Source organism: Myxine glutinosa, chromosome 3, assembly GCF_964187855.1.
Source record: "Myxine glutinosa chromosome 3, kmMyxGlut1.1, whole genome shotgun sequence".
In the NCBI taxonomy this organism is placed as follows: domain Eukaryota; kingdom Metazoa; phylum Chordata; class Myxini; order Myxiniformes; family Myxinidae; genus Myxine; species Myxine glutinosa.
The window spans coordinates 193881442-193908749 of record NC_136263.1 but is presented as its reverse complement, the minus strand read 5'-3'; the positions used below and the strand labels follow the sequence as shown (position 1 = coordinate 193908749).

Sequence of the window (27308 nt, the reverse complement as noted above, 5' to 3'; positions counted from 1 at the left end):
TTGGTACCTTTCATATGAATTGGGGTAACGTTTGCATTCGCAAGTGACCCTCAGTGATAGACCTGAAAAGAGGATAGAGTTGATAAGGAAGATGAACCATGTTCGAGTGTTATGGTACACATGCCATCAGAACCAGTTGCAGTGTAGTCCAGAGAGAGAGGCAAGTTCACGTGCTGCAAGATGTCATTGAGGAGGCGATAGATGGGTACAGGAAGGGAAGGATTAGGGACTTTGTCATTTTCTGCAAGGACATAGTTGAGGTCATCGATCTTCGCACGAGCAGCGTCCATCATGATTCCATCCGTTGAATGGAGGAACATATGAGGAGCATGTTCCAGAGACAGACTAAATTTAATTGATCACTGTAATTCACTCTGGTTTATCCCTGGTGTTGGGCTAGCGGCTAGGGTGCTGGCTTTAGGATCCTAGGATCCTGGGTTCGAATCCCGGTCAATCGCTGATTTAACGCCAGGGGGGTTGACTCAGCCTGTCATCCTTCCGAGGTCGGCAATTTGAGTACCAGTTCACTGGTAATTCCCTGCTTGTCGTTAAAGGCGGCAAAAAGGGTTGGCGTCAGGAAGGGCATCCGGCCGTAAAACATTGCTTCAAAAAGGGGACCGAAAAAACAACAACAACCACAGTTCCCGATAAAGGCCAACCCCCGCTTGCGGGGAAAAATGGCCTCTAAAGGTGGTTTTTTTTTTTTTTTTACTGTAATTCACTCATTACCCGTGTTCCACCCAACCCGTTTTTAATTTTAAAATATTCCTTCTACAGGTGTCATGTTCATCATGTTTGCACTGTGCGCCGACGCAGCCATTGGGAATGTACAAGAAAAAGCCATGAAAACGTACAGTGCATCTAATTCTGAAATGGTTTGTACGGCACTATCAGACTTGCACCTACAGTGTGGTCCATTTTGTTCAATGTGGAGGATGTATGTTCAACCCATGACTGTACAGTGTGGTCCATTTTGTTCAATGTGGAGGATGTATGTTCAACCCATGACTGTACAGTGTGGTCCATTGTGTTCAATGTGGAGGATGTATGTTCAACCCATGACCATACACTGTGGTCCATTGTGTTCAATGTGGAGGATGTATGTTCAACCCATGACCATACAGTGTGGTCCATTGTGTTCAATGTGGAGGATGTATGTTAAACCAATGATCGTACACTGTGGTCCATTGTGTTCAATGTAGAGGATGTATGTTCAACCCATGACCGTACACTGTGGTCCATTGTGTTCAATGTGGAGGATGTATGTTAAACCCATGATTGTACAGTGTGGTCCATTTTGTTCAATGTGGAGGATGTATGTTAAACCAATGATCGTACACTGTGGTCCATTGTGTTCAATGTGGAGGATGTATGTTAAACCCATGACCATACAGTGTGGTCCATTGTGTTCAATGTGGAGGATTATGTTAAACCCATGATCATACAATGTGGTCCATTGTGTTCAATGTGGAGGATGTATGTTCAACCCATGACCATACACTGTGGTCCATTGTGTTCAATGTGGAGGATGTATGTTCAACCCATGACCATACAGTGTGGTCCATTGTGTTCAATGTGGAGAATGTATGTTCAACCCATGACCATACAGTGTGGTCCATTGTGTTCAACGTGGAGAATGTATGTTCAACCCATGACCGTACAGTGTGGGCTATTGTGTTCAATGTGGAGGATGTAGGTTAAACCCATTAATGTACACTGTGGTCCATTTTGTTCAATGTGGAGGATGTATGTTCAACCCATGACCGTACAGTGTGGTCCATTTTGCTCAATGTGGAGGATGTATATTAAACCCATGACCATACACTGTAGTACATTGTGTTCAATGTGGAGGATGTATGTTAAACCCATGATCATACACTGTGGTCCATTGTGTTCAATGTGGAGGATGTATGTTAAGCCCATGATCATACACTGTGGTCCATTGTGTTCAATGTGGAGGATGTATGTTAAACCCATGATCGTACACTGTGGTCCATTGTGTTCAATGTGGAGGATGTATGTTAAACCCATGACCATACAGTGTGGTCCATTGTGTTCAATGTGAAGGATGAATGTTAAACCCATGATCATACAGTGTGGTCCATTTTGTTCAATGTGGAGGACTTATGTTAAACCCTTGACCGTACAGTGTGGTCCATTGTGTTCAATGTGGAGGATGTACACTGTACAGTCACGTGAAAAAGTAAGTACACCCCATGTAAAGTTTTGACTTTTTCAACGTATTTCAACATACAGCTATTTGATCTTCATTTCAACAATATTGATAGACAAAGGTGATATAATATAACAAATATCATGAAACATTTACATTTTGGAGTCCATTGTATAATTTAAATATACATAAATGCAAATTTCGCATGTGGAAAAAGTAAGTACACCCCTAAATTTATCACTACTTCAAATACCTACAATTAGAATCGGGTGCACAAGCTCAGGTGCAAATGATTAGAACATCGTTAGAGAGGATCTTGGAGGAACCTTTCTTATTTAACCCTCAGACATTTAGTTTGGTTTGCTCCTTGTTGTTGAAGTGTGCGGCGTCACCATGCCTAGATCAAAAGAGCTCTCTCAGGCCTTCAGAAAGAAGGTTATAGATGCCTATGAGTCTGGGAAGGGATTTAAAAAGATCTCCAAACAATTTGAAATCAATCATTCGACTGTCCGGAAGATCATCTACAAGTGGAGAAGATTCCAAACAACTGCAAACTTGTTCAGGCCAGGCCGCCTCAGCAAGTTCAGCCCGAGAGCAGACCGCAAGATTCTGAAAGAAGTCTCTAAGAACCCCAGAATGTCATCACGGGACCTACAGGTAGCTCTTGCCACTGTTGATGTCAAAGTGCACAAGTCTACCATTAGAACGAGGCTGCACAAATTTGATCTACATGGGAGGTGTGCCAGGAGGAAACCTTTCCTGTCCAGAAAGAACATCAGGGCAAGACTAAAATTTGCCAATGAACACCGAGGCAAAGACCAGCACTTCTGGAACAATGTGCTCTGGACAGATGAGTCAAAGGTAGAGCTATTTGGCCACAGTACCAGAAGACATGTTTGACGAAAACCAAAGACAGCATTTGACCACAAGAACCTGATACCAACTTTAAAGCATGGTGGTGGAAATATTATGGTTTGGGGCAGCTTTGCTGCATCAGGGCCTGGGCAGCTCAACATCATAGAATCCATGATGAATTCTTCATTGTACCAGAGGGTACTTGAGGATAATGTGAGGCCATCTGTCGGAGAGTTGAAGCTCAACCGAAGGTGGACCTTGCAACATGACAATGACCCTAAACATACCAGTAAATCCACCAAGGAATGGCTGAAAAGAAGGAAATGGAGGGTTCTGGAATGGCCAAGTCAAAGCCCGGATCTAAATCCCATCGAGATGTTGTGGGGGGATTTGAAACGAGCTGTGCATGCAAGAAACCCCTCAAACATCACACAGCTGAAAGAATTCTGCATGGAGGAGTGGGCAAAAATTTCTCCCAGTCGATGTCAGAGACTGGTAGACAGTTATAAGAAACGCCGGCCTGAGGTTGTTTCTGCCAAAGGGGGCAATACCACCTATTAGAGCCAAGGGTGTACTTACTTTTTCCACATGCGAAACTTGCATTTATGTTTATTTAAATTATACAATGGACTACAAAATGTAAATGTTTCATGATATTTGTTATGTTATATCACCTTTATCTATCAATATTGTTGAAATGAAGATCAAATAGCTGTATGTTGAAATATGTTGAAAAAGTCAAAACTTTACATGGGGTGTACTTACTTTTTCACGTGACTATGTTAAACCCATGACCGTACAGTGTGGTCCATTGTGTTCAATGTGAAGGATGAATGTTAAACCCATGATTGTACACTGTGGTCCATTGTGTTCAATGTGGAGGATGTATGTTAAACCCATGATCGTACACTGTGGTCCATTGTGTTCAATGTGGAGGATGTATGTTAAACCCATGATTGTACACTGTGGTCCATTGTGTTCAATGTGGAGGATGTATGTTAAACCCATGATTGTACACTGTGGTCCATTGTGTTCAATGTGGAGGATGTATGTTGAACACATGAACGTAGTGTGTGGTTAATCTTGTTCATCGTGGATGATGCATGTCTAGATGTCTGTTGCAACACTCTCAGTTCTCTAGATGTCTGTTGTTTAAATCTTAAACTATTATTGTAAAGAACTAGTTCATTTGAAAAATCATTCAAATTATAACAGTAAATAACTCCTTGTATTTATTTATTTGTTTGCTTATTTATTTATCATCAGCCCTTCCTTTCCAGGCTGGTTTGGTAATGTCTTAATATTAGCATTAGCCTTTTAACAGGTTGGTGGGTGCTATTGTTTTTTTTGCATCCGCCGACGAAGTCACCGGAGGCATTATGTTTTCGGGTTGTTCTTCCGTTCGTGATAGGTTTTTGTTACTGCGATAATTTAAGAACGGCTGAACGGATTTAAATCAAATATATATATTGCTATATCAATATATTGTTACGGTACGCGGTTAAGGGTGGTATGTTTGCCGAGCGGAGGCTCCGCGACCGAACAGTTGTTCCCCGACTAAACCCGATTCACCCAAACGTTGGCCGTATCGCGCCACAGATATTCAATGGGGAAAAGACTAAGACGAATGCAAAGAGGAAGAAGAAGAAGACGTACAGAAGAGTAACGGGGTTTATTATTATTTACACACACAAGCAAAAAGAGCAGTCATGGGTATTTACAGCGGACATGAAAAAGCAGGTAACACAGTGCAAATTACTAGCTTATACTGACTTAGTTTACTACCCAGGACAGCACGAACAGAACAAACTCACGTACGCAAATGGATGGAAGGGTAGGAATTGTTTGGAGGGATGAGCAGGCGGGATCACAGGGCACAGCGAGCAGGTCCACTCCGGGCGGGAAGCGAGGAGCCGGCAGCTCCTTGTATTCGGCTTCACAGCGCACGCCGGCAGGGTCACTCGGCTGGTTGAAACGGGGCTGGCTGAAGCGGCTCTTTGTCAAAGGCTTTTCGTATCCCTCACGCAACTCCGGTGCAACTCTGAACTCTCTCCCGGTGGACTGCCAACCCTCTTACGCACCTGGACTCATCTGCCGTATCCCTCGTGTAGCTTGTCCCAGCGATCGTCGCACCCTTCTCCCCAAACCTTCAGCGCGGGTCTGACACGCCCCCCTCGGTTTCGGTACCGCCCTCCCCCCCCCCCCGTGCTCTGTTCCGTGACCTTGTATGGTAATCCCACGGGCTTGTCTCCTTATTTGGGCATGGCGCCGACGGCACGCCCCTCGTGGCGAGCCACGGGCTTGTTTCCTTATTTGGGCATGGGGCTGAACAGCCCCGCCCTTCGTGGCGCGCCCTGGGCTTGCCTCTCCCGGGCGACCCCGCCCCTCCTGTTCAAACAGAGCACGGAGCACACATATTCACTATAGCAGCGAAATGAGAGGGCGTGCACCCCACGCTTGTGAACTGCTTTACCCGCAGATGGAGAGTTTGGCTGGGAAATGGAAGTATTGAAGGGGAGCTATTCTTAATTGATTCGGTGCAATGGAGTATTATTTTAATGGAAGACAAGGCCTTACCCTAAAACACATAATAAGATATAAGCTACTGAACAAGGGTTTTATCGTGTCCTTCAATGTGGTGTTTCATGGAATTAACTACCGGGACGCCCTTTTTACCTTTACACAACTCTGGAGGCAGGAGGGGCCATATCCAACCAATGTTACACAACAATTTACCACTACAATACACACAATCAATAAAATACAATCCTCATATCCGCAACTATATATATATATATATATATATATATATATATATATATATATATATATATATATATATATATATATATATATATATATATATATATATAGATATATATATATATATATAGATATATATATATATATATATATATATATAGATATATATATATAGATATATATATATATATATATATATATATAGATATATATATATAGATATATATATATATCTCCCCATATCAGGTCGACTCCATATGATGAGTGGATACCAGAGATAACGTTACCGCGCGGCAGGCGGTGCTTATCGCTCCCAGCAAGGTGCAGCAGCAGCTGTATGGGACACCTTGCTGGCGGTTCTCCACTGATGATATGAAGGTCGCATAGTGACTGATGTATATATATATATATATATATATATATATATATATATATATATATATATATATATATATATATATATATATATATATATATTGTCGCGATCCCGGCTGTGAAATGGTTCCCAGCACGGAATACGGACGTTAATGTCCGGGCTTCAAGTAGTCCACGGAGTGGACAGAGAGAACTCAATAAACACAATTGTGTTTTAATCGGCCTTCTAGGGGTAAGGCACGATGCTTTATTGGCTCGATCACAAAAACCATAAATGGTAACAGAATGGAATACACTGCACAAAGCCTGCAGGAACTGTCGGCAACAGACGCTCCAAACAGGACGCAGGTAAGATCACTCGCGGCTCCAATCGACGATCTCCGGGACTCGGAGGGTAACAGGATGGAATTCACCGCACAAGGCCGGCAGGAACTGTCGGCCCCAGAAGCTCCAAACAGGACGCAGGCAAGATCACTCGCGGTTCCAATCGACGATCTCCGGGACTCGGAGGGTAACAGAGTGGAATACACCGCACAAGGCCTGCAGGAACTGTCGGCCCCAGAAGCTCCAAACACGAAGCAGGCAATCACTCGCGGTTCCAATCTACGAGATCCGGGAATCACTCGTTCTCTTCCGGAGTTACTCGCTCGTAAAATACCGAACTGTAATCGACCAGCCCAACTCGGCTGTCGTGAGGATTCAAGGAAAGCCCTTTTGAGATTTCCCACTCGGAGCCTTCGAGCCGCGTCCGTTGCACAAGATGGCGACCGCGCTCTCTGACCCTCCACCAATCGCGTGAGGCTCAAAGGAGGCCACGTCACGCGGTGGGCGGGGCACCAAATCTGGGTGAGAACAGGTGGTTTCACCGGTGGTTTCTCACAGTCCTCCCCCCCTAAGTAAAAACCCCGTCGAATAGACGGCGTTTTTAAAACCAGTATTTGTAGTAGGTGCAAATCACATGGCAAGATGATGGCGGTAATCGCTAACAGGCAATTAACGCAATTAACAATTATTAACACTTATTAACAACAATAACGCAACAACGCAACAATACAACGCAACGCAATAGCGCAACAATAACGCAATTATTAACGCACAGGCAATTAACAGGCATTAACAGGTTAACAATGAACCAGTTTGGTTTTTGGTTTTTTTTTTTTTTTTTTACACACAAATTTTAACACCATACACCACATTAATATCTACCCTACAAGAGTTACACTTCACACAAAGCACAATAGAGAGGCAAGGGGGCCAAACAAGTTGGGGGAAGCGTTGACAGGAAGGAAACGGGCCGAGACCTAGAGCGGCGGGTACTCCTCCGGTGTCGAGAACAACAGTCATATGCGTAATGACCCCTTTCACCGCACTGGTAACATCGATCGTTCGGGTCGAAAGGCCTGCGGGCCAAAGGGCGTCTGAAACGAGGCCGCCGCGACATGCCATTCGACATCTCGACGCACACACGCGATCCGCAAATTAACCTTCCATCAAGGGCTCTGACCGAATCTTCAGCATCTCGTGGCTCTTCAAACTCAACAACTGCAAATCCAGGTGGGTTTCGAGCAACCCATACGTTGCGGAGTGGTCCGTAATGTTCGAAGACCCTCCCTAGCTCGGCTTTCGCTGCTCCATTGCCCAGGTTTCCCACATATACCTTAGCATTAGCGTTCCTGCTGAATCGCGACATGGCGGGAGCGGTCCCTGAGGAGCACGGCACCTGAGGGTGGCTTGACGGGAGGCTCGGGTGGACTTCAGCTGACGCAACGTCACCGTCGGGAACTGGAGTCGAGGCGCTAGGCTCCTCGGGCCAGAGTGAAGATATGTCTGACTCCGCCACTCTCTCCGCCTGTTTACTCTGGGATCTAGTGACCCCCCCACAGGTCAGAGTCAATGACTCCTCCCTGGCCATGGCATCATTGCCAATCAGCAAGGAGACCCCGGGTATCGGGTAGTAGGGTACCACCACACAGGTCACTGGACCCTTAAAAATGTCACTCCGGACCTCGAGGAGGGCAAGGGGATACCGGCCAAGAACCCGGTCAATGCCCCGAAGGAGGGTATACTCGCCGGTATAACGCATCTGAGAGGCCGGAACTACCCCCGCCCGGAGAACACACCGTGTCGCCCCAGTATCCCGAAGGTATTGGGCCTCAAACTTCAGCATCGAATCAGGGCCACCCACTAAGGCTGTCCCTGAATAATCCTGGTACAGTGGATGAATGGAATTAGCCTCGGTGGCAGTGACCTCGGTCACCGATGCCACCGTCGTGTGCGAGGGCCCGGCGGATGAGCTCCACTGATCTCCCTCCGACTTAACAGGAGGGTTGCCTCGGTAGGCCGGACTAGCGGGATTAGAGAAGCAGCGGTTTTCACCGTGCCCCACGCGTTTGCAGAAATCGCACCAGGGCCCTGCCCTGGTCTGCGGCTCGCGACCGCCACCAGTGGAGGGCATCGGAGAACCCCTCCCCTCGATCCAGCCGCCGGGCAGACGGGGGGCGGTCTTGATCGCAGACTCCTCCGTCTTACGACGCGACTGCGTGACTTGCAGCATTTTGCACGCCAAAACATGTTTATCAATAAGGTTGACGCAGTCTGCCAAGGAAACAGTGTCTTTGTCGACAAGAAACAATGCTAAGTCAGGCGGAAGCTGTTGATCGATACGGTAACGCACCAGGAGTTCCGCAACCGCTTGAGGTAACTCAACCTTGCTCCCCTTGAACCATCTCTGCAGCTGTTCCAACAAGGCCCGCGAATGTTCCTCATAGGTTTGACTGGACTCACGAGTCCAGCTGAAAAAATTTCTCCTATAAATACATGCGGACACCGCATAGGCGTTCAAAATCTCGGCCTTCAATGCCCTGTATTTGTTTGCGTCCTCGGTTGCCATCCTCGCATATACCTCCCTCGCCTTCTCAGATAGATGGCTCACAAGATGGCCGACCCACAAGCTCTCATCAATGCCACCGGCAGCCAACAACTTCTCCGCCATCTCCAGATACGCTTCTGGCTTCGTGTCTCCCGTCCAGTCCGGCAAACGAACATGAACAGTTTCCAGGACTCTTGCAGCAGACCCCTCTGCCCGCGGTCGTTCAGTCAACATTCGCAACTCATGCTCTCTGACGCGTTCAGCTTCTGCTGCTGCCGCACGCTCTCTCTCTCTCTCACGCTCTCTCTCTGCTGCTGTCTCTGCTGCCGCATGCGCTCTCTCTGCTGCCGCATGCGCTCTCTCTGCTGCCGCATGCTCTCTCTCTGCTGCCGCAGCACGCTCTGCCTCTGCTGCCGCAGCACGCTCTGCCTCTGCTGCTGCCGCACGCTCTCTCTCTCTCTCACGCTCTCTCTCTGCTGCCGCACGCTCTGCCTCTGCCCTGTCATTCTCCCTGTTATACATGTCAAGTTGTTGAACCGGAGTCAGCCCGGTCCAGAAGGGCGAACGCATGCATTTAGTCATGATGGAATCGCTTCCTAACATCTCGGGTTGAGTGACCGGGTCAAGGCTGCTTGCGTCGCTCACATCGCCACCCACGTGACTGTCAACATGATCAGGTTGAACTCTCACTTCTCTGGTCGACATAGCTTGGCTACGAGTTATCATAAGACAAGGCACAAAACACAACGCTCAAACACAACGCTCTGTTGGGGAAATACGACACGAACTACACAATATCACCCGCACATCAAATTGCCAATGAGAAAAATACCACGTACAAATACTCACGTTTTTTTTTTTTTTTTTTTGTCGGTTGTTTGGAGGGATCCGAGGCTCACTTATTCTGCAGTGAAGCACCACCCAAGACAGCGTCCTACGGCGAGAAAGTTCCTCCAAGACGGCGTCCGCTGGTGAGAAGATGCAGAGAAGATGCAGATGCCGAATTCCCGTCTCAATTCGAATGTCTCTCACTTGAAAGATCCTAGGACGAGCAACCCATTTGTCGCGATCCCGGCTGTGAAATGGTTCCCAGCACGGAATACGGACGTTAATGTCCGGGCTTCAAGTAGTCCACGGAGTGGACAGAGAGAACTCAATAAACACAATTGTGTTTTAATCGGCCTTCTAGGGGTAAGGCACGATGCTTTATTGGCTCGATCACAAAAACCATAAATGGTAACAGAATGGAATACACTGCACAAAGCCTGCAGGAACTGTCGGCAACAGACGCTCCAAACAGGACGCAGGTAAGATCACTCGCGGCTCCAATCGACGATCTCCGGGACTCGGAGGGTAACAGGATGGAATTCACCGCACAAGGCCGGCAGGAACTGTCGGCCCCAGAAGCTCCAAACAGGACGCAGGCAAGATCACTCGCGGTTCCAATCGACGATCTCCGGGACTCGGAGGGTAACAGAGTGGAATACACCGCACAAGGCCTGCAGGAACTGTCGGCCCCAGAAGCTCCAAACACGAAGCAGGCAATCACTCGCGGTTCCAATCTACGAGATCCGGGAATCACTCGTTCTCTTCCGGAGTTACTCGCTCGTAAAATACCGAACTGTAATCGACCAGCCCAACTCGGCTGTCGTGAGGATTCAAGGAAAGCCCTTTTGAGATTTCCCACTCGGAGCCTTCGAGCCGCGTCCGTTGCACAAGATGGCGACCGCGCTCTCTGACCCTCCACCAATCGCGTGAGGCTCAAAGGAGGCCACGTCACGCGGTGGGCGGGGCACCAAATCTGGGTGAGAACAGGTGGTTTCACCGGTGGTTTCTCACAATATATATATATATATATATATATCAATCAAATACAGTATTTATATACACAAAGAATTAAGTTAAGCACCCCCCCCCCCCCCCCCGTTTTTTTACAACCTCGCACATTACAAGTTTGTTGTCGTCAAAACAGTGTAATATACCCATGATATTGCTATATTTTCTGGAGAAGTGATATTATGGTCACATAAAAACATAACAATCATGCCGTTTTCAATATTTTATTCTGAATAATTTAAGGTGAAAATTTTTGGGAATTTTAGGCATATTTTCACCTCAATTTAAGTATGGAGCTATAGGTCCATCACGGACAGTGTGGATGACGTTTATGTTTTCTAACGTACAGTCATTGTTCTGAGAAGACCTCTAGCGATCTTTGCGTCAATAACGTGTGTAGGACCCACGTGATCGGATCACTGACTCAACCCTACGTCTCATAGACCCTGTAAGCCGTCGTATGCGTTGCTGTGGCAGGTTGAACCCCCTCGAGCACGTTTGGGACATGTTGGGACGACAAATTGCGAAGATGGTCCCTCCAATAGCCAATCTGGATGAATTGGAACGTGCATTACATCGGGAATGGAACAACCTGCCACAGCAACGCATACGACGGCTTACAGGGTCTATGAGACGTAGGGTTGAGTCAGTGATCCGATCACGTGGGTCCTACACACGTTATTGACGCAAAGATCGCTAGAGGTCTTCTCAGAACAATGACTGTACGTTAGAAAACATAAACGTCATCCACACTGTCCGTGATGGACCTATAGCTCCATACTTAAATTGAGGTGAAAATATGCCTAAAATTCCCAAAAAATTTCACCTTAAATTATTCAGAATAAAATATTGAAACGGCATGATTGTTATGTTTTTATGTGACCATAATATCACTTCTCCAGAAAATATAGCAATATCATGGGTATATTACACTGTTTTGACGACAACAAACTTGTAATGTGCGAGGTTGTAAAAAAACGGGGGGGGGTGCTTAACTTAATTCTTTGTGTATATATATATAAATATACAAATATATATATATTAGATCAAATATATACGACTAGCAGAAGTACCTGGCATTGCCGAGCGGGGGAGAGGAGGGAAACGGGGGGAGGGGGAAGGGGAGGGGAGGGGAATGAGGGTGAGGGGGTGGGGGGGAGGTTGAGGGGGGGAAGGGGAAGGGGAGGGGGTAGGGTGGAGGGAACTTTGGAACCCAACTAAAATGACTTTGGAACCCAACTAAATGATGTCATAGAATGACATCCATGCTCGACACAAAACACAATTGCACAAAAGGTGAAAAAACGCAATCGCTTTTCGCTCTGAATTACGTGCAAACACGTAACGGAAATCACCATCGCCCAGCATCGAGTGCCAACCAAGATGGCGCCCGGTAGCTGCATCACCACCTATGTGGTGTGAATGGCAATGGTTATTCGATATATTTTCCGTTCAGTGGTCTGGCAGCGAGGATGGAACATCACGTCATCGCTCTGAGCGAATCAGCGAGCTGCTCTGGCACCGGCTGAGATTCCGTGTATAATGTTCCTCGCTGAAATGCGCTGAGGTAAATATGAATAAAAAATATGGATCTCGTCAAATATTTTTAGGTAGGCCATGTCCTTCCCAGCTTCAATGGCCATGTCTATGCCAAATATCAAGTACGTGAGCCTCTCCGTTTAGGAGTCTATCGGTAACACACACACACACACACACACACACACACACACACACACACACACACACACACACACACAGTGTTTTATTTATATGGATGATGTGAAGATGAATTGATTAGATTTGACGTCAAAGGTTAAAGATCAAAGGTCATGTTAGGTGAAAAATCCTGTTACCATGTTAACTTGCGAACCAGTGATGTGATTTTGGCCAAACTTGGCATAAGTATATATAATGATGCAGAGATGAACTGATTGGATTTTGGCATCAGAGGTCATGTCGGGTAAAAATGTGATACTTGATAACAGCTTATGGGATTTATATCAAACTTAGTACAAGTATGTAAAATGATGTAACGATGTGGGCGGAGACGTATCGGTCGACGTCAAAGATTGCCGTTGTCGTTCTCCATGTTTTTGTCTTGCAGGTTCTTTATTCATATTCGATTGGCTTTATTTATCTTTTACTGGGACTGGGATTCACTGGAAACCTTCAAATGGCTTTTACATTTTGTTATCAGGTAAAGCCTCGAATCTCACTGCATACCACAATATAAGCTCAAAGAAGTACCTTTTATTGAGTGTTTTCACCGGAATAGCTGCGTACAATCCCCTTTCCCCCTGGTTTTTTTATGCAACACGTCACTTGTCATGGGCACACGGGACATGCTATCGGACATTCCGAATAAACCGGACCATTCTGTCCTTGCTTTCCTATTCTCCAGCATCCATTGCAGACATATGGGTATGCGCTGATATTCTCTACCAGCGGCTATCTCGGCATCTCTTTTGTCCTAGCCCTGATTAAAACCTTTGGAGCTCTGCTCGCCGTCACAGGTAAGAAATTTCTCACATCACTGGTCAAAATTCCAGATTAAAATTGATACCAAAGTAACGATGCTACTGGTAAACAGTTATCATGAATCGTTGTCTATGTGGAAGCGTATTTCCGGTGATGGAGAGAACGTGTCTGCGTTCCAGAGGGTTCCTTGTTGAGCGATGCGTGGTTTTGAAGGATCAGCTCCGAGTCGTGAGGGAAAGTCGAATCAAAACGGACAAACTGGCGTTAGAGCGAGAATATTATCCGCCGTTGGAATCGAACGATATTCGGTTGGAATAGAAAGGAATGATTTTTATTTAATCAAAATAGCTTGTGGTAGTTTTTTTTTTTTTTTTAATGGTAAAATGACTTGCAAAGTATGTGAAATGCGCATGGAGAAGCACGAGTAGTCATCGGTGTGTACTGGTAGGTGAATTGAAGGACGTTGGTCGACGATGAACAAAGAGGTACAGTACATGGGATTTTGAACCTGAGTTCCCTGCATCAATAACCTTCAGTTTAATGGGGAATCCGAAACACACCTTGATCAATAGATCAAGTATGTTGGTTGGTCTTTTGCGTTATTCTGCCTGTCTATTTGTCTGTATGTCTGTCTGTCAATTGCCTACAGGTATCAATTTTAGACCGATCTTCACAAAACTTCACCAGATGGTAGAGTTGGTCATAATGAAGCCTATTGATTTTGAGGTCAAAGGTCAAAGATCATCTTGAGGTCGAATTTCCAAAATTGTCATTTTTCATCCGAATGGCTTGAAAATCGAACAGCATTTGCATATTGAGTCACTGAATTGGGAATCCAACTATTTTTGAGGTCAAATGGTCAAAGGTCAACTCAAGGTCAAACTTCCATAATCGTCAATTTTCATCTGAAAAATCATCAATTTTAATCTGATTGACTTGACAATTGAACAGCATTTGCATATTGAGTCACTGAATTGGGAAACCAACTATTTTTGAGGTCAAATGGTCAAAGGTCGACTCAAGGTTGAACTTCCATAATCATCAATTTTCATCTGAAAAATCATCAATTTTAATCTGATTGGAAATTTAAACAGCAATTGCATAGTACCTCACTGAATTGGGAAACCAACTATTTTTAAGGTCAAAGGTCAACTTAAGGTCAAACTTCTAATATCAATTTTAATCTGAAAAATCATCAATTTAATCTGAAAAATCATCAATTTTAATCTGATTGGCTTGAAAATTAAACAGCAATTGCACAGTACCTCACTGAATTGGGAAACCATCTATTTTTAAGGTCAAAGGTCAACTTAAGGTCAAACTTCTAATATCATCAATTTAATCTGAAAAATCATCAATTTTAATCTGAAAAATTATCAATTTTAATCTGATTGGCTTGAAAATTAAACAGCAATTGCACAGTACCTCACTGAATTGGGAAACCATCTATTTTTAAGGTCAACTTAAGGTCAAACTTCTAATATCAATTTTAATCTGAAAAATCAGCAATTTAATCTGAAAAATTATCAATTTTATTCTGAAAAATCATCAATTTTAATCTGATTGGCTTGAAAATTAAACAGCAATTGCACAGTACCTCACTGAATTGGGAAACCAACTCTTTTTAAGGTAAAAGGTCAACTTAAGGTCAAACTTCTAATATCAATTTTAATCTGAAAAATCATCAATTTTAATCTGAAAAATCATCAATTTTAATCTGAAAAATCATCAATTTTAATCTGAAAAATCATCAATTTAATCTGAAAAATCATCAATTTTAATCTGAAAAATCAATTTTAATCTGATTGGCTTGAAAATTAAACAGCAATTGCACAGTACCTCACTGAATTGGGAAACCAACTCTTTTTAAGGTCAAAGGTCAACTTAAGGTCAAACTTCTAATATCAATTTTAATCTGAAAAATCATCAATTTTAATCTGAAAAATCATCAATTTTAATCTGAAAAATCATCAATTTTAATCTGAAAAATCATCAATTTAATCTGAAAAATCATCAATTTTAATCTGAAAAATCAATTTTAATCTGATTGGCTTGAAAATTAAACAGCAATTGCACAGTACCTCACTGAATTGGGAAACCAACTATTTTTAAGGTCAAAGATCAATTTAATGTCAAACTTCTAATATCAATTTTCATCTGAAAAATCATCAATTTTAATGCGATTGATCTGAGCTTTGATTAAGATTGTCAATTAGAATCTTAATGAAAAGGACAATTTGTTGTACCCATGGCAACTTTTTATTTTGGTATTTTGGAGAGGGTTGGATTTTGCATGTATCGTGCTCTGCACGACGTCTTCTTGTTTTTGATTTGTTTGTCGGTATTTTGAGTATTTTGTTTTGTTTTAACCAATAAGCTTCGCTGTGTATTAGTAATATCCATTCATTTTGATAAGCTTTGGCATTGAAGAAGCATTGGACTTGGATTGGTCCTCTTCAGACGAGTTAATAGGACACCTTACTCTGTGCAATCTTGCGGAAAGGATATGGGAAGGATTTTTTTAACTCTCGGTTTGCACAAGCTATATTTTCTAAGAGCCGCCATTTTGTCTGCATCTCTATATTCCCTAACGCTGAGAAACCTTTTTATTTTTTTTCTGGAAGTTTACCGCCCTTGATGTAGCTTATATATTAGTCCCCTACCGGTTTCACCGGAGGGTACTATGGATTTGCTCTCCGTCTGTCTGTCCCACCTGTAATTTTTCAGACTTTTTTTTCATACCCTTTAACATAATCAATAGAAACTTGGTACATTGCTTCGTTGTGAAAAAGTTATGGAAAAAGTTCGAGTCTCGGGGCATTTCGCCAAAAAAAAAAAATTCATTGAGTTATGACCTTTTTGGACATAGAAAATATCACACCCACAGGGGACATGTATGTATAAGCAATTCGCACTCTTATTTAGCATGTTGCATCAGTTTTTCGTGCCTGTTGTTTGTGTCCTTTACGACATCTCTAAAAACAGTACGTTGGCCGTTTGGAATTATTTTCAATTGTTTGACACAATTACCTTACCTTAAAATGGCTTTTTCCCATTGTGGAAAAGGCAATAAAACATGGAAATTTCTCCGGACTTTTTGCAGTCGAGTCAAACATCAGCTAAGCGAGTGCAAAAAGAAGGCGAAGGCTTCGCACTCATGATTCAGTTAAGAGCTGTGAAGCGGCACTCGTAATACCCTTTTCCACCGCTCCTGGGAGTGGCGCTACATGGTGCGCATTTACAGTGAGAATTTTCGTTTCCCCCACCTTCGAAACCTCCGGAGGTGGGGTGGGGCAAACCAATGAGCTTCAACTTTGTCTTATGACCCTTAGTCCCCCTGGCAAATTTGGTTGAGACTGGATGAGTAATGACCGAATGCATCGGCCACAGACATTCAGACAGACACCAAATTGCATATTTTAGTATGATTATTACAAGATTGAGGATCATGGACAAGCAGGCAATGTGAGGGTAAAAGGTCAATGTACTGACAGCGGGGCAACAATTGGACAAAACAAGCAAGGGAATGAACAGATGGGAGGAAGTGGTCACCTGCATTGAGGATTGAATTAGGTATGATTAATGGTGGTAGAAAACACTCCGGGTAGTGATGCGGGATCACACAAGATGGTGGCGCACCGGTTGCACAGACACACAAAACATGCAATGAAGGGAGCGGGACACAAGATGGGGAGACGGGGAAGAACACAAGCACAACAACAGAAGAGAACAGGGACACCGGTAGATCTGGGGAGGACAAAGCAAATGAACACTTCTAGGAACCCCAGGAAAGAAGCCTGGGATTCAAAGAGGTGGATTTCGGGTGTTTTAACGGGGGTAGAAAAGATCAAGGTTTTGGATGGGGGAAGATAAGAGATGGTGGTGAACAGCTGTTTTAAAGACCTGGAGGGTGGAGTGGGATTGAAGAGAGTGAGGGAGATTGCTGCAGAGGTGGGAAAAATAGGAATTAAGGAGTGAAGGTGAGCGGAGAAGGGGATTGGAGGGAAGTGAGGAATTGACGCAGGTTGCATAACGTGCCGATTTAAAATACTGAGGATAGGGTAAGGCAAAATGGCATGGTGCATTAGTTGCCTTGCACATTGATGTAATTGGTGTTTGAATATGTGGTACGTTGCCATTTTATAAACGTTTCCATGACGTGTGGTTGTTTGCAGTGACAACGTGCAGAAAGGCACTGACCATAGTACTGTCCTTCCTGGTTTTCACAAAGCCGTTCACTGTCCAGTGAGTATTTCCTTTATATATCCCTCACCCATTTTTGTGAATCTAAAACCGACGCTTGGTCTCCTGTCGGAAGAGCAGCATTAGTCTCCCATCCAGATACAAACTTGGCTTGACGTGCTTCACTTCTGAGATCTTGCATAGTCAGGGTGGTATGCTGGTAGGCAAAGGGCAACGTTGAGGGTAAAAGGGCAATGTCGTGACTGTGGGGTCACATTGGGATGGAATGAACAAACAGTAAAAGAGGGGGGAGAGAGAGAGAGAAAAAAGGTCACCTGTGGGTAGGAGGCTTGGGGTAGATAGTGTTAATGGGGGTAGAAAGTATCATGGGTAGGAATGGTGGATGACGTGTGATAGGACAAGGACGAAGGAAGGTACAGGGACATGACGCGTCGCCCGTGTGAAGTTTTCCCACCTGGAGAATTTAATCAGGTTTATAGTTTGAGAACATTGTCGTTGTTTTTATTACACAAAATGACCAATCGGCTCAAACTTAACAGCCCAAATTATTCCCACCTTGTGGGGTTGGCTGAGGAATGTTTTTTGGCTTAAATTTATCACGAATCGGCTGGCTAGGCCTGACATTCGTGGGCATGAATTTGTTATCTAGCCAGGGTACCAACGTAGCTCACCAATTATTCGTGAAGGGCACCATGCGATGTGAAGGTCCAACTAAAACTAGCAGAGGACCTCGGATTAATGTCCTTCCAAGGGATGGCACACACCTTGATGCCTCGACTTGCATGAGAAACACCAAACCAATAGGTATGGAGCAAGGAGAGTGGGCGAGCATGGGACCTGGGAAATTATGTCTAACTAGCCGAAACCCGTGGAACATCCACGGAAGGGAGGATGTGGTGTATGGATAGAGTGCACCATTATGGATGGCATAGGGGATTTGCTTGTCCGAGTAAGAGTTAGGAAGAAAGATGAGAATGAAGAGTGCGTATATGAACAACGTATTTATTGCACACAAATGCATGCTCAGGATTGTCCACTCAGTGGACGGCTTGCTGTCGCCTTCGACAGTCCAATCAGCGGACGGCTTGCTTCGCCTTCACCCAACAGACGCCAATAAGATGGCGTCGTATCGGCAGCTAATCGGATGCTTTTGGGCCCCAACGTCGGCTAATTCCGATTTTTTGAGTATGGCAGTACGTGATAAACAAAGAGCGCGGTTCGTAGATCGTAAATCCATTAGTGCCGTGGGCATCGGGTCACTGGGTGCGGCGTAAAAGGAATAACAAAGTCGAGTCCTTACGCTATTATTATATAGATGGGGTGAAGTTGGGGGTATGGGGGTAAGAAATTATATTCTTGCATACATACTAAATGGATGAGGCCTTGTGTTTTAACTTTGGTGATTTTTTGTTGTTGTTGTTTTGTGCATCATTGTGTTGCAGTTACTTGTGGTCAGGCCTGGTGGTGGTGCTGGGAATTGTTCTCAACGTGTACAGCAAAAAGTCGGACGTGTTGAACTGCAGCAACCTGCTCAAGCTGCTCAAGGTTTCCTCCGTAAAGCTGGTCAAGGGTTATTCACAAACCGTGTGAGTGTGCACGGGACAGCGGCGCTCTACGGACATTGTGAACCCGCGGCCTACTTCAGTACTGTTGGACATATTGTACATGATCATGTCAATACAAAGAACTACGGTATTACCAATCCAAGGTTTTCCTTTTTTTGCATTTGGTCTTCGAGCCAAAAGATTTGTCGCCGATCGTCGCCAAACCAAATCTGAAGTGAGATTTGCCCGCGGAGCCCTGGGCCGGGCACCATTCCCTGCTTGGCTGGATCTGCTTTTAAAATAGTCCCCACGCTGTCTTCTTCGATCATATAAATAATGACTGTTTTCTGGTTTTCCGATGTTTCTTCATTTTGATGCTTTCCATGTTTTGGGGTTAATTCCTTGCCCTGCAGCCATGTGCGATCATACATGGACTCTTCTTCACATGTGGACTCTTCTTCACACGTGGACTCTTCTTCACACGTGGACTCTTCTTCACACGTGGACTCTTCTTCACACATGCTCTTCTTCACACGGACTCTTCTTCACACATGGATTGTTCAGGGCAATGATTGTGAGGACAATTGGTGACACATTTAGGTAATTATTTTATCATGAAAATGGTGGAGGGGTTGGGGAAGGCAGTGCAGAGTTTGTTTCACATCGATCTCCACGTCTTGGCATCAGCAAGGCCTCGTTCTCAGGTCCACGCGTAGAGCTTGAACCTCAATGGTCTTCTTTCCAACGTGGACCGCTTCAGTGATTGTGATCCTTCCATTTTGTTCTTGTCGCCGACTAGGCTGTGCAGTTTTGCATGGCCGCTCCCAGTATTCTCAACACTTGTTCGGTGCAATTTGACACTTGCATCTTTGAGTTATTTGTCCTCAAACATAAAAACAATAGACAGTGGGCATACTCGCTCATGTACCTGTAACCCGAACAGCCCTTGGCATTGCCCTCTTAGTCATCAATGGTAAGATTACCCGTTTAATACCGATCTTGATTTTCTGATAGACCCGTTCGCTGTAGCTCCAAAGAGCACACTTACAGGTAGTCATCGCACTCATCAGGACATGTGCCTCTTGTATTCACCGTTTGGGCTTTATATGGAATGTTTGACATGGCACAAGGTTAAGATAACTGCTTTTTTACTTTGGTGTACAAAATGTTCCGCTTGATATTTAAGAACTGAATTATATTACAAAAAAGGGTTAAATTGGTTTTGCATGTACGAGATAGTGCCAGGCTGGTGTACAAAGTGGAGGTAGTGCCCGGCTGGTGTACAAAGTGGAAGTAGTGACAGTCTGGTGTACAAAGTGGAGGTAGTGCCCGGCTGGTGTACAAAGTAGAGGTAGTGCCCGGCTGGTGTACAAAGTGGAGGTAGTGACAGGCTGGTGTACAAAGTGGAGGTAGTGCCCGGCTGGTGTACAAAGTGGAGGTCGGGCTAGGTTGGTGTACAAAGTGGAGGTAGTGCCAGATTGGTGTACAAAGTGGAGGTCGTGCCTGGCTGATGTACAAAGTGGAGGTAGTGCCCGGCTGGTGTACAAAGTGGAGGTAGTGCCCGGCTCGTGTACAAAGTGGAGGTAGTGACAGGCTCGTGTACAAAGTGGAGGTAGTGCCCGGCTGGTGTACAAAGTGGAGGTAGTGCCCGGCTGGTGAACAAAGTGGAGGTAGTGCCCGGCTGGTGTACAAAGTGGAGGTCGGGCTAGGTTGGTGTACAAAGTGGAGGTAGTGCTACGTTGGTGTACAAAGTGGAGGTAGTGCCAGGCTGGTGTACAAAGTGGAGGTAATGCCAGGCTGGTGTACAAAGTGGAGGTAATGCCAGGCTGGTGTACAAAGTGGAAGTAGTGACAGGCTGGTGTACAAAGTGGAGGTAGTGCCAGGTTGGTGTACAAAGTGGAGGTAGTGCCCGGCTGGTGTACAAAGTGGAGGTAGTGACAGGCTGGTGTATAAAGTGGAGGTAGTGCCAGGTTGGTGTACAACGTGGAAGTTGGGCCAGGTTGGTGTACAAAGTGGAGGTAGTGCCAAGCTGGTGTACAAAGTGGAGGTAGTGCCAGGCTGGTGTGCAAAGTGGAGGTAGTGCCAGGCTGGTGTACAAAGTGGAGGTCGGGCCAGGTTGGTGTACAAAGTGGAGGTAGTGCCAAAGTGGAGGTAGTGCCAGGCTGGTGTACAAAGTGGAGGTAGTGCCAGGCTGGTGTACAAAGTGGAGGTCAGGCCAGGTTGGTGTACAAAGTGGAGGTAGTGCCAGGTTGGTGTACAAAGTGGAGGTCTAGTCCAGGAGCCGTGGGGTCGAACCTGGTTTTGTCGGATAAAGTTTTTTTCTCTGCTGTTTCTTGTAGCCTGGGGGTAGCTCAATAAGATTCAGGAGGGTGCCCGGTGAGATCCCTTGGGCAACTCAAGATATTAACCCCTTCATGCCTTATGTGCCCAAATCATGAAAAAATGGGAACTTTCCATAATTTAATGGTGAATACTCACATCAAATGCATCAAATTTGCTGTCTCTGATATTTATTCACACTACTTAATGTCCAATCAAATATGATTTAAATTTGAAACAACCCTTTTCTAGTTGTTCCAAATCAGTGAATTTCCACAATTCTGATTACACGCTTTAGAAATCAACATTTTGTAGACCAGAGTGAATGAAGGGAAATCTACAGAATAATGTCAGTGACTATGAGGAATTTTGAACCCTTCTTAACCCTTATCTACCAACCCACAATAAACATGTATCAAATCACGTGTATGTACTACAGGGTGGCCCAAAACGTGTCCCTGTCCAAAATTTGAAACGAGCAAGGACAAGTTCTGAAACCTACTGACAGATTGTATTGTGCTGTTTCATGTCCGACAATACATGGTAGAATTAGAAACACTGGCATTCTGATAATGGCCTAGTTCAGGCTACTTGGGTCTTGAGCATCCTATCCTGAAACATGCACAAAACATTGTGCAAGCTAAGCCTTTAACCTGACAATTGCATCTCTTGGAGTTACAAAGGGGTTCACTTTTGCAGACGCATCTGATCATTTCCAAAATGTAGTCTGGGGCAAATTTAGCATTTTCTGGTAGATTGGTTGGGCTCAGTGACCTGTTGATTGTGCCTTTCTTCCATCCAAATTCTTCTGGGTTCAGAGCTGGCGGAGGATTTACATTGAGGGTTCGCCACAAAATTGCCTGAAAGTGGGCCCTCTTCACATTTTCAATAAATGCTTCTCTCGTTGGTGGAAGAGCAGCCAGGTTTGGTGCAGACATATGACCTTTTCCATTCTTTTCCCCCATACAAGCAGCCTTGTGTGTGACATGTCCTTGCTGTCCTCTATGCCGTAACAGGCTGAGATGAAGCCAGTGGCTTGATTAATGACTTGTCGGAGCGGTGCGTCCACATTGCCTTTGGCCGATAAGTCATATCCAGCTTTCAGGGCTTTGATTACAGAGCCTTTTCCAATGCCAAAGTAACATACTACAGTGTCACATCCTGATATGGCATGGGCAGGTAAAAGGTTCTTTACAATTTATTGATGCGTAGCCAGTGTTGACTTGATGTCCACTATTGCCCTTTCCTTGCTTGGGGATTCCATGGCCAGTGGCACTTCATCTTGCCAATTGGTAATGATGAAGTAGCAACACGAACACATCCGTGTCATCACAAACCACAGAGAGTTGATGGGCTTCTCCAGCACACTCCAAGACTTGTATGATGGATTGCTTTGTATCAATCTCTCAAATGAGGTATGCAGCCCTCCATCTGGAGGGGTGTTTTTTGTCCCTCTCAATATTACATGCTTCCCCACAGAAAAGACAGTGCTTCCGAAAACTGAGTTTCAGCAGAATCTCCTGACAATGAACGCCTGGTGATTTTCCGAGGGATACTGGGATCACTTTCTCCGATACCGTGACGTTTGTGACGATCAGTGTGTCTTTGAGGTGTAAGATGAAACACAACTTTTGTGGCATTTCAAAGTGAATTCATTGTTCCTGTCCAATGTTTTTTCAAGCTCAGTGTTTTTCATCACCGTATATCTTGCTACACCGGTTAATGTTCGTTATTCGGACGGCTCCTGCACGGATCAACTGTTCCGTCTTCGTACGGAAGTTGAACTTCCAACTGAAGTAGCATTCCTCAAGATCAGGCTCCATCAATGTCAACCCTGTAAAAAAATGTAAGACTCTCACATTCTACCCTAAAAATTTAGACTTTGATTCAGTGCATCAGTACTGGCAACATTGATAAACCATCAAGTTAAAACCACCCTCCTGAATCTTAATGAGCTACCCCCAGGCTACAAGAAACAGCAAAGAAAAAAACTTTATCCGACAAAACCAGGTTCACCAAAATTCAGGCCTTTGGCTCACGGACTAGTCGTGCCAGGTTGGTGTACAAAGTGGAGGTAGTGCCAGGCTGGTGTACAAAGTGGAGGTAGTGCCAGGCTGGTGTACAAAGTGGAGTTAGTGCCAGGTTGGTGTACAAAGTGGAGGTCATGCCAGGCTGGTGTACAAAGTGGAGGTAGTGCCAGGCTGGTGTACAAAATGGTGGTAGTGCCAGGCTGGTGTACAAAATGGTGGTAGTGCCAGGTTGGTGTACAAAGTGAAGTTAGTGCCAGGCTGGTGTACAAAATGGTGGTAGTGCCAGGTTGGTGTACAAAGTGGAGGTAGTGCCAGGCTGGTGTACAAAATGGTGGTAGTGCCAGGCTGGTGTACAAAGTGGAGGTAGTGCCAGGCTGGTGTACAAAATGGTGGTAGTGCCAGATTGGTGCACAAAGTGGAGTTAGTGCCAGGTTGGTGTACAAAGTGGAGGTAGTGCCAGGCTGGTGTACAAAGTGGAGTTAGTGCCAGGTTGGTGTACAAAGTGGAGGTAGTGCCAGGCTGGTGTACAAAATGGTGGTAGTGCCAGGTTGGTGTATAAATTGGTGGTAGTGCCAGGCTGGTGTACAAAATGGTGGTAGTGCCAGGTTGGTGCACAAAGTGGAGTTAGTGCCAGGTTGGTGCACAAAGTGGAGTTAGTGCCAGGTTGGTGTACAACGTGGAGGTAGTGCCAGGTTGATGTACAAAGTGGAGGTCGTGCCAGGCTGGTGTACAAAGTGGAGGTCGTGCCAGGCTGGTGTACAAAGTGGAGATAGTGCCAGGCTGGTGTACAAAATGGTGGTAGTGCCAGGTTGGTGTACAAAGTGGTGGTAGTGCCAGGTTGGTGTATAAATTGGTGGTAGTGCCAGGTTGGTGTACAAAGTGGTGGTGATAGTGTAGTTGGTGTACAAAATGAATTCCTGTTTAATATCTATATATTACATAATAAACTATCAATTATAACCTGCACGACCTCTAACTTACAGGTGATTAAATTTGAACATACTAGGGCATGCCCGTACTATATATATATATCTAAAATTATATCCCCCCCCCTCTATTTACATGAAATGGTTTGGTCCATTCGCAAAGCCAAAGCGAACGGCAGTTACGAATCGCAGTTACGATGAATCGCAAAGTAGTTTTAATTAGTTTTAAAACATAGTTTAACGCCAACATCGTTTGCCAACGTGAAATAAATGAATACGCTCTCAAATGTGCCGTCCGAGGCAGAGTCTGTTCGCCACGTTCGGCACACGTGATAACTCGCTGCTCTCTGATTGGTTGAATCGTTTTTTGGACATAGCTCGGTAACTACTTGTCCGATTAATATGAAACCTTGAAAATGCACATCCTCGGGTCCCCAGCAATATACCTGGCAAGTTTCAAGTATATCGGACCGGTAGTTGTCGAGAAACAGCGGTCGCATACACACACACACACAGACAGAGATTAGTGGAATTATAGATAGATTCCACGAGACCCCACACCCCCCCCCCCACCCCTCCCCAAAGCAAGCCCGAGTCCTCACTTAAAATGCAGCCATTTAATGCAATTCCAGTTTTAACTCACGTCTTGTACAGTTGTACGGAATTGATTTTAGACAAGAGAAACATGGTGGTGGAACCCACAACTCTCGCACAGGTCACGCACCACCGACACTCATCCAAGATGTCACAAGGCACATTAGTAAAGCATAAACACTTCCTACCACCACGACCCTCCTTACCCTTCTCCTCCACATTGCGGAGAAGTTATCCACAAATAAATTGCTTCATACGGTTTTGAAAAATAAATAAATTTTTGTGCAGTTGCACAATAAATACCAGAATGCTTCACAGCAAATATCTTGCACTCCGAGCAAACAATTACGAGTTAAAAAAGAAACGTTAAACAAACGCTCAGCGCTCCGTTATCGCTTAGCTTAGGTCGGATGGAGATTGCGGCCTTGGAATAATCCACAAGCACGACCGTGCTCGTCCACACGGACTTCCTGAATAGCAAACATAAATCCAAATTCATAATCGGAATCTTCATCAGATTTAGGCGAAACAAAAACCCGAAGAACCAAACGATTCATTTGTAGATGTAAACATTTTAATCAACGAGTCTGTTGTGCTTTTTACTTTAAGTTTTACTCTTCTTCTTCTTCTTTTTATCTTGCTCCTCTTGTCGCATGTCCTCCATGTCCTCCATGATACCGAGTCGGAGGCTGCGGCGGGAATGCAAGGACACCGCATGTATCGAGGAAAAGAAAATATACAAAACCATTCCATGAATACTCGATCTCAGGGGCCCCCAGCGGTACCTTCATGGGGATGGAGGGGGCGGGAGGGGGGGGACCCGTGACATCCCCAGCGGAGGGGGAGACCCACGACATCAGGGGGAGTGGGAGAGGGAAAGCCAAGACATCCCTGGCAGAGACAAAGGGGCAGAACCGCGACATCTGTGGAGGGAACCCGAACCTACCTTCTGCTCTCCTCTTTCAATTGCTCCTTGTAGCTCGACTCCATGTGGCGTAATGCAAACTCGCTCTCTTCTTTGTACCTGGAAGAGTTTCAGAGGTGGCGAAGTGTCAGCGAAAAAGGAAGTTTGGAGAGGACAATATGTAAAGAATCAGGGGTTTGGCCTTGCTGCAAAAATGACATTTAAGATTATGATCAGATTTCAAAGGTTGGGAGACAGTAGGTTGTTGGGGGTTCGGGGGAGGGAACCATTTCGGGGAGGGATAAGGGTGATTTCATTAGATTAGATGAAGCCAAGGTGAAGGTTGATGGTGGAGTGGAGAAAAGAGATAAAGGTGATGGTCGGAGCCAGGGTGGTGGTGCTGGTGGGGGAGGTAGGAAAAGGGTGGTGGTGGGGGGGAGGTAGGAAAAGAGTGGTGGTGGGGGGAGGGAGGTAGGAAAAGAGTGGTGGGGGGGGGGGGGAGGAGGTAGGAAAAGGATGGTGGTGGTGGAGGGGGGAGGGGGGTAGAGAAAGGGTTGTGGTGGGGGGTGATGTAGGAAAAGGATGGGAGAGGAGGGGGGAAACGTAGGAAAAGTGTGGGGGGGAGGGGGAGAGGTAGGAGAAGGGGGGAGAGGTAGGAGAAGGGGGAGGGGGAGAGGTAAGAGAAGGGGAGAGGGAGACGTAGGAGGAGGGGGAGAGGTAGGAGAAGGGAGAGGTAGGAAAAAGGTGGTGGTGGTGGGGGGAGGGGGGCAGATGGAAGGGGGGGGGGGGATCACGATAGTTTCCTGCATTGGAATAAAAACAGTGTCACGTGATGCATGTACGCTCCTCCTTGCAGTCGAGTTGACAACTAACAATGAGAGAAGTTAAAGTACACAAAAGTATCATGATCTGTCAACCACCTTGTACCCTTCCGGTACAGAATCAAACTAACAAACACGACTTAGTGCAACATGTCGAGTAAAACCACAAGAATTTTTTTTTTGGCCAAATTACACAAATCGGCGCTGGCAGCACGTACTTGGTGCGATCATAGCCAAAAATATCCCGTATGTGCTTCGAGACGTCCTCCTCGATGTCACAATCCTCGATGAAATCTTCCATCTCAGCATCGTACTCTTCTTCACTGTCCATTCGTCGACGATATGCCCCCGTGATTGGGGGCAATGGATGGCCGACTAAAATTTAAAGGAAAAAACAGGATTTGAATGCAGCAGATCACACCAGAACACCTCAACATAGTCACGGCTTTGTTTCATATCAAATCCAAACATTATCCCAAAACATATTGTCCCAAACACGGACACAGTCCGGGCTTGGACGTTACCTCGGATAACGAAGTTATCGTGGAAATATAGTCTCGCACTTGGTTTCCTGTTGTTTGAAACAACCAAACTGTGGATGTTGTACCCACTCGAGAG

General features: G+C 45.3%; 2 protein-coding genes across 4 annotated transcripts in view; one reads left to right on the top strand and one right to left on the bottom strand.

Moving 5' to 3' along the window:
* SLC35B3 (solute carrier family 35 member B3) overlaps positions 1-21838 on the top strand; it is a 37084-nt gene extending 15246 nt beyond the window's left edge. For all 3 annotated transcript variants that reach the window (XM_068109573.2, XM_068109572.2, XM_078774924.1), the window contains exons 6-10: positions 778-875; positions 12976-13068; positions 13273-13384; positions 17525-17594; positions 18995-21838. In XM_068109573.2, the coding sequence (XP_067965674.1) occupies positions 778-875; positions 12976-13068; positions 13273-13384; positions 17525-17594; positions 18995-19142 (521 nt within the window). In that variant the 3' untranslated portion in view covers positions 19143-21838. The remainder of the gene's footprint in view (positions 1-777; positions 876-12975; positions 13069-13272; positions 13385-17524; positions 17595-18994) is intronic.
* Positions 21839-24973: 3135 nt separating this feature from the next.
* Positions 24974-27308, bottom strand: part of SPTY2D1 (SPT2 chromatin protein domain containing 1) — a 39261-nt gene continuing 36926 nt past the window's right edge. The window contains exons 4-6 of the mRNA XM_068109574.2: positions 26909-27065; positions 25912-25989; positions 24974-25654 (exon numbers count right to left, since the gene is read on the bottom strand). Coding sequence (XP_067965675.2) covers positions 25570-25654; positions 25912-25989; positions 26909-27065 — 320 coding nt within the window. The 3' untranslated portion in view covers positions 24974-25569. The remainder of the gene's footprint in view (positions 25655-25911; positions 25990-26908; positions 27066-27308) is intronic.